The sequence below is a fragment of the Triturus cristatus genome, chromosome 8, assembly GCF_964204655.1.
Source record: "Triturus cristatus chromosome 8, aTriCri1.1, whole genome shotgun sequence".
Taxonomy (NCBI): Eukaryota; Metazoa; Chordata; class Amphibia; order Caudata; family Salamandridae; genus Triturus; species Triturus cristatus.
The window spans coordinates 89368132-89376386 of NC_140591.1; the positions used below are offsets into that span (position 1 = coordinate 89368132).

At 44.7% G+C, this 8255-nt stretch overlaps 1 protein-coding gene across 1 annotated transcript; it reads left to right on the forward strand.

Moving 5' to 3' along the window:
• Positions 1-2027: 2027 nt before the first annotated feature.
• Positions 2028-2720, forward strand: LOC146801397 (zinc finger BED domain-containing protein 5-like). Its single transcript, XM_085623707.1, has one exon. The coding sequence runs from the start codon at positions 2028-2030 to the stop codon at positions 2718-2720; it is 693 nt and encodes a 230-aa protein (XP_085479833.1).
• The last annotated feature ends 5535 nt before the right edge of the window (positions 2721-8255 follow it).

Genomic DNA, 8255 nt, shown 5'->3' on the forward strand with positions numbered 1-8255 from the left:
GATTTAGCAGCAACCTTTCTATAATTTTTCTTGTGTGTGACGAGTGATCAGCTTGTGTGCTAGTGGCAGTGACATTATGGTTTATTCCCGCCGTCAGGGTTGGTTTCATGAAAAGTGTGGCTGCAAGTGTAATCCAAGTGTAGTCCACTCCAAATTATTGCATTGATTTTAAAATGGTTTATTTTAAAATGGTTTCTTCATGGCACATTAAGCAATCAATGCGTGTAATGATAATCCTCATTCTGAAAACTGTGTCCAAAAAGTTTCAGCTCTCCGTCCATAATCTCCTTGTGTTTGGTATGGCTGAGAGCAGAAGCCTTGTTCTCCTGCCTGACATTTCCTCTTCTTCAATGGATGTAAATGGAGGAAATGCTTTCTCCCAAGTACATTTAAAAAAAAAAAAAAAACACTTTCCTCTTCTAAAATGTTGGCATGTATTTGTATGATTTTTAATTTACTATTCTCGGTTTCACATCAGCTGCTCATGCCATGTGCCATGGCTGCCAGCAAGCCACATAGGAAACGTCTGTGACATCCTGGTTTGAATTTAATCTCAACCTCAACACATTTACGGCCATTGTGTAGCAGACAAAATGACTTTCTGAAGTGTTCTCGCTTAACTCCAACCCTGGTCCTGTTTTCCCGTACTATCGTGCGAACCTCTCTGTGCAATCAAAAATGGACTGCTTTCAGAGTGAATGAGCTATGTTTAATTAAACTGAGCAAATGGAATTATCTTGAACCCACATTACATAAAATTGCCATATCCATGCATATGATTTGCTAGTGTCCTTCTTACAGGTGCTGATTAATCTCTCAACGTCAAAGCATATGTAGTCTGGAAACATCTGACGAGGGCAGCCTGTAGTAGGTAAAGTAGTCAAGGTCTAAATATGTGCTTTACCAAATAGCTTTGCTGGAAAATTATTCCACATAACCGAATGTGATTCAATATATAGACTGGTCAGCTGTGGGTATCCTAAAAAACATAACGACGATGTATCGCTGGCTTAATCTTAAGCGAAAATCCACTGAAGACCTCAATGATAGGCCATCATGCTCAAAACAAAGGGAGTTAAGTGAAAAGAAAAGGAAGTTTCGCAAGTACGATGGTGAATATTTATCATTGGGTTTCACATGTTCAGGTTCAGAACATGAACAGCAACCACAATGCGTGCTATGCTATGAAATTTTGTCAAATGAGGCCCTGAAACCTTCAAAATTACAAAGACACTTGGAAACTAAGCATAAAGAGCATGCGACTAAATCCATAGAATTCTTCAAGAATAAAGAGCAAGAGCTCCTAAAAAGTAGAAAAATAATTACGAAAACTGCAACGGGCTCCGTTAATGAAAATGCTCTGAAAGCTTCATATGAAGTGTCCATGCTCATAGCAAAAGCTGGAAAACCGCATACAATTGCTGAAGAACTGATAGTACCTGCTAAAAAAAGCCATGGTGACAGCAATGGTTGGAGAAAAAGCAGCAAAAGATGTAAATTTGGTGCCATTATCTAACAACACTGTAAAAAAGCGAATTGACAAAATTTCAGACAACAGGAACAGTTGATCGAAAGAATTTGTAAAAGTCTGCATTATAGCCTACAAGTAGATGAAAGTACGGACATAGCAAATAAATCTCATCTCCTGTGTTACGTTAGATACGATTTTGAGGGGACATTTGTGAAGATTTACTGTTCTGCCGCTATTTGATACATACCACTGCTGAAGAGGTCTTCAGCAGTTTCAATCACTTTCTGACATCAAATGGAATTCAGTGGTCCAAATGCATAGGAATCAGCACAGATGGGGCACGTGCCATGTCTGGGAGACTAACTGGACTTGTAGCACGAATAAGGGAAATTAACCCTTCAGTTGTAAGGCATCATTGTTGCATTCATCGAGAAGCATTAGCCACTAAGAAGATACCAGAGGAATTAAAAAAGGTCTTGAATGAGTCCGTCAAAATTGTAAATTTTATTAAAGCTAGGTCACTAAATTCAAGGCTTTTGAACAGCTTTGTCAGTCCATGGATAGTGATCATCATCAGCTTTTGCTGCATACAGAAGTCCGATGGCTGTCTCGTGGTAGAGTTTTGTCTCGACTTTTTGAATTAAGAGATGAAATCAGAGTTTTCGTCACTGAACTGGAATCTCCATTTCCACTTGGTGAGCGCTTACATGACCATACTTGGTTAGCTATGCTGGCAAATATGGCAGACATCTTCACGCATTTAAATGCACTCAATTTGAGTATGCAAGGAGTAGGTATCACAATTTTTAATGTTGAAGACAAGATTGAGGCAATGATAAAAAAGTTAGACTTATGGGCTCGTCGCTTAACACAAAGACATTTTGATTCTTTTCAGAACCTGAAGACATTCTTGGAATCTGCTGACGATGAATTATCGAACAAAGTCTTAGTCATTTTTATCCAGCATCTCCAAGATTTGCGGTGTAGTTTCCGTCAGTACTTTCCACTTCTGGATGAAAGCAAAAACTGGATTAAAGATCCTTGTAATGTAGATATTGACAATTTAATGGGGCTGACAGCATCTGAAGAAAACGGTTTGATTGAAATCTCTACAGATAGTGCACTTAAATGTCAATTCAAGGAAAAGTCTCTGAGTCTGGCAAACTTTTGGTTGCAAGTACGAACAGATTATCCTGAATTATCAAACAAGGCACTTAAGGTTTTACTTCCTTTCCCCACCACATATTGATGTGAGAAGGCTTTCTCAAATCTTATGTACCTTAAAAATAAGAACAGAAATCGCTTGCAAATTGTAGAATCTGACCTAAGGATTCAACTTTCCGAAATAAAACCAAACATTGAAAAGTTAGTCGCCGAGATGCAGCACCATCCTTCCCATTAAAATGTTTTTATTTTTGCATATTTTTCAAGATAAAATAATAAAAGCTTTAGTAATGCAAGTATTTGTTTGGTGTGTACTTGTTTGTGTATTTTTTGCGAATTATTGTTTTAATTTTTTTAAATTTAAATTGTAAAAATTGCTTGGGGGTCCCCGGACTCCAGTAGTGAATTAGTGGGGGTCCTCAGGAGTCATGAGTTTTGGAACCACTGACCTAAGCAACCGGAGGAGCAATATATATATATATATGTATATGTGCAAATGGTGCACGAAGGGCACCATTTGTGCATGGTATATGGCATGGCATGTGTATGCAATAAAAATGTAAAAGTTTACCTTGCACAACGAAGCGCATAATATGCCCTCCATGTGCGCACGGTGCGCGAAGCGCATCGTGCGTACATGGCCCATCCAGCGTAACGTGGGTGCCGGCACTAACTGCGTAAAGTGGGCGCGCGGTGCGCGAAGCGCACCGCGTGCTCACTGTGCGCGCACGGTGCGCGAAGTGCACCGTGCGCGCACGGAACGAACTGCGTTAAGTAGGCGTACACGCCACGAATGGCGTAAAGTAACTTAGCATTTAAAAAACCGTACAAATTCACTGAAAAAACCATAGGTTTCACACATGTTATAGTTAGCTGGACATTTTACTGATAAAAAACCTATGAAATTCCCCCGTTATAGTTAGTGCAGGCAACTATAACTCACGCGACCGCAATCCTCTGCTGATGACATATGTGTCTTTATGAAAAAAAAATATTTGTAATATATGTATAGCTAAAAATTTATGGAAGAAGACATGGGTAAATAAGTGTCTAAATACAGTATTAGCATCAGCAGAGGATTGCGGTCGCGTGAGTTATAGTTGCCTGCACTAACTATAACGGGGGAATTTCATAGGTTTTTTATCAGTAAAATGTCCAGCTAACTATAACATGTGTGAAACCTATGGTTTTTTCAGTGAATATATATATATATACACACACACACACACTACTGGCAGTTGCCAGTAGGTAGTTATAGTTAGAACCCAGTTTCCATAGGAAAAGCATTTTTTGACTCGCCTATAACTTTGGCATCATTTGACCAATCTTTAGGAAATTTCCCCAATGAAGTGTCAGAGTAGGTTATGTGTGTCATGGGAAGTTTGGGGCCGATCGCTCCAGTGGGGACGGTGAAAATAGGTGCGCGAAAAAAGGGTGTGTTTTAATGTTAATTCCCATAGGAACGCATTGTCGAACCTACAGTCTGAACCGCTGTGCAGAATTACACCAAATCTGGCATTCTAGTAGTTGTGGTAGTTTTAGTCACATTATTAAACAGGAGTAGTGTAGTCAGAAATAAAAGGTAAGAAAATGTGCTGCGTCTGTATATGAATTATAAAGTAGTAATGCTTGTTAGGTATATATTAGGAAGTGTTTGTCAATGTGGATTTTAACTTATGTGACCGGTTTGCATGTACTTAGATGGTGAGATATGGTTTTTAGGTCTCGTCTAGCGTGGCTGCGCACATGCGCAGCTCGCTCGGCGAGATTTAATGTCGATGAGGAGTTTCAGAAGGGGACTCCAAGCCCCGCCCCTCATTTTCATTGGGTAGCGTCCGCGTTTATGTTAAATGCTGGCTTCCCACTGAAAAGGAGGGTTTTCGGTTGCCTCCCTTTGGCTTTTTGTGCTGGCCCACTTGGACTGGCTCTCCTGATTTCCTTCTGTCATAAGGGATTTCTTATCTTTATGGGGCCATGTGTTTAAACACATGCCCCATAAAGACACGAGTTCCCAATGCTCCGGCGCGATCCTCTTTCGCTTGTTTTTATATAGTGTGTTGTGGTCTGCTGAAGTTTTCTGTGGCGTGTAGGAGTTAGGGCCAGATCGAAAGGAAAATGTCTATTTATTAAAGCAGAGCCAGACGTGCCTGTCAGGAAATGGAAGCGGTCAGTCACGACCGTGTGTGTCCCTTTCCTGTGTCTGCCGGGCCCTGTTTTAATCATGAGGGGTGCCAGACCCACTCTCATTGCCTTGCTTGCTGGTTTGGATGACGGGAGGTAGCTCAGCGAGCTGTGCACTTGCGTCGGAGATGTGTGAGGAACATGAAGAGACTCCGCATTTCATTTGTCTGAACCCGATGAAAGCGATGCGATTGGCTACTAATATCGTCACTTTCAGCGCTTAGAAGCTTGAATGGTAAAGCGCTATGCGACTATTTGATTATCAATGTGGGACCGCGCTTGTTAATTAAGGCGCATCGCCTATTTGCAGTCTTTCTTTGCCTTTTTTGAACGTGATATTGGCGTGTCTCGTGCCTGCCACTGGAATGTGCTCCGGGTCTCGGCAGGGGCCACGCATCGCATCTCTTGCCCTTCAGAACGTCTGTTTGTAAAATACAGGCAACCGGTTAGGAAACTGGCACCGGGTCCTTTCTGCATTAAAATACTCTTCCTGCTTGACGCCGGCTCCGCAGGCACAGGCCCTGCTCTGGTTGCTGCAGCACCCCGGGAGGCGGGCAGCGCCCGTTGTGCCCGTCGCGCAGCCATGCTGTGGTGGGTATGTAAGCACGATTTAATTCATCACCGCCGTCATAACATCCGACTCCATGCCAAAACTTCGAAAGCATGGGGGTACATTAAAAACAATTAAAATAAAATACAACAGAGAGGCTTTATTTTTACCTTGTTGTATTGACGTGGGAACAATTTCAGGCGGGAGAGTCTGTTGCCACATACATCCCACAGCCGTGCTGTGCTCTCGCCCTGGGAGCGCCATGCCTCACTTGTAGGCGCAAGTGCTCTTTACCACAGAAGCTCTTTTTATTTGAAGTTATGTAGCGCAACTTGAACCGAATGTACTGGAGCTATTTACAATAGCATTTGCATTACACAAGGACACATTCACATTTTTCAGGCACTGGGACATTAAGTGATTTGCCAAGAATCACAGGTTGTTGAACCGGTTTGGATGACGGGAGGTAGCTCAGCGAGCTGTGCACTTGCGTAGGAGATGTGTGAGTAACATGAAGAGACTGCATTTCATTTTCTGAGCCAAATGAAAGCGATGCGATTGGCTATGAATGTCGTCACTTTCAGCGCTTAGAAGCTTGAATGGTAAAGCGCTATGCGACTATTTGATTATCAATGTGGAACCGCGCTTGTTAATTAAGGCGCATCGCCTATTTGCAGTCATTCTTTGCCTTTTTTGAACGTGATATTGGCGTGTCTCGTGCCTGCCTCTGAAATGTGCTCAGGGTCTCGGCAGGGGCCACGCATCGCATCTCTTGCCCTTCAGAACGTCTGTTTGTACAATACAGGCAACAGGTTAGGAAACTGTGGCACTGGGTCCTTTCTGCATTAAAATACTCTTCCTGCTTGACGCCGGCTCCGCAGGCACAGGCCCTGCTCTGGTTGCTGCAGTTCCCCGGGAGGCGGGCAGCGCCCGTTGTGCCCGTCGCGCAGCCATGCTGTGGTGGGTATGTAGGCACGATTTAATTCCTCACCGCCGTCATAACATCTGCCTCCATGACAAAACTTGGAAAGCATGGGGGTACATTAAAAACAATTAAAATAAAATACAAGAGAGAGGCTTTATTTTTGCCTTGCTTGTATTGACGTAGGAACATTTCAGGCGGGAGAGTCTGTCGCGCAATAATCAGTCCACGCAAGGTACTTTTAGCGTAAAAGGCCATTTATTAGGACAGGGTTGGACAATCATAACCAAAACATAACACAAATCCCCAACATTCCCCAACAACAACACTCCTCACTATCCCATACTCTCCAAGACTCCAACTACTCCATCCCCACTTCACACCGCAACCTTCTCACTTCCATTCGTTTCCTCATTCTCTTCCAAAAACTCCACCATCATCTCCATTCGTCGTACACTGGTCTGACGCACCCCCACGTTTCCCCAGTATCCCCCTCCCCGGAAGGGTGAGTATGCCCGTCATGGACTCCTCCCCCCTCCCCAATCCGCCCCACACACACACAACCCGTCCTAAACTGGCACGCTGCTAACGTAACATCACACCAACTAGTTACGTGATTGTAGGGTGGGCGGGTGGCCAAAGCTCCACTAACTAAACCCACCCTGAGGCGCTGGGGAAAGGAAGAGGAAGGACTTCCTCTTCCTCCCCCTTTTAACCCCTACCTGACGACCCCACCCCTTATCCCACCCCTTCATCCCCTGTCCTTCAACTGCGCGAAATCCCCGGGGGAAGACTAGTCCGCTGACCTCTCTTCCCCCGGTGCCCGCATTGCCACATACATCCCACAGCTGTGCTGTGCTCTCGCCCTGGGAGCGCCATGCCTCACTTGTAGGCGCAAGTGCTCTTTACCACAGAAGCTCTTTTTATTTGCAGTTATGTAGCGCAACTTGACCCGAATGTACTGGAGCTTTTTACAATAGCATCCACATTACACAAGGACACATTCACATTTTTCAGGCACTGGGACATTAAGTGATTTGCCCAGAATCACAGGTTGTTGAACCGACGCCGAGACTCAAACCTGACTGCCTCGCTCCAAGGGCGACAGCTCTCTGGCCGTTACCCCACATTCACCCAGCTCTCGTCGGCACGTGCTCCAGCCGTCTGGAGGAAGGTGAGAGGTCAGAGCCAAGGCCTGGGAAGCACGCTTCCCCCTCTTAGGTCACCTTCAGAGTGGTATTTCCCACTTTTATTTCCTTCTCTAGTTTAGTTTTCATGCCTCGGCCCAAACTTCCACTTTCACAAAGGAAACGTGTCTAAAACTGTGTGACAGTCGGTTGAAACAATCTTTAAGACATCTCTGCAACTCAGACTGGCGCAGGTGCGAGAAAGCGCGGCCAGCGTGGGCCTTGAGGCAAGGGGGCGGAGGTTTTACAAAGACTATAGACGTGCCCCCGCCCCGTGGTGCAAAAACACAAGCAGGGAGAATAGGCCCCCATCAGCTGTCTTCTTAGTTCAAAAGCACCTTTAACTGAGGTCAGTGGGCCCTGGTGCCACAGTCCCTGCTGCACTGATGATATTTGCGCCCCTGCTTCCGCGTGGAGTAGTCAGTCCACTATGAACGATGGTGGAGCGTTTTGTAAGTTTCTGCACCCGGTGCGAAACGTTCTCTGCCACAACTGGTTAAAGGCTGGACTGAAACGGGGCATGGGACATAACCAGAGAAGAGAAGCATTGGCAACGTCAATAGGTCTTGCATATGCAAGAGCTATTGGCTTTAGCAATGAGTTTAGTCATTTTGTACACCAGTGTGGCTGGTGTTGAGCATTGCCAAAGATTAGTGGCGTGGGGTGGGGTAGAGTTGAGTGGAATGGGGTAGAGCTGAGTGGGGTGGACTGTCATAGAGTGGAGTGCAGGAGAATGGAGTAGGGTTAAATGGAGTGGGGGATTTGGGAAATTAGTGTGGT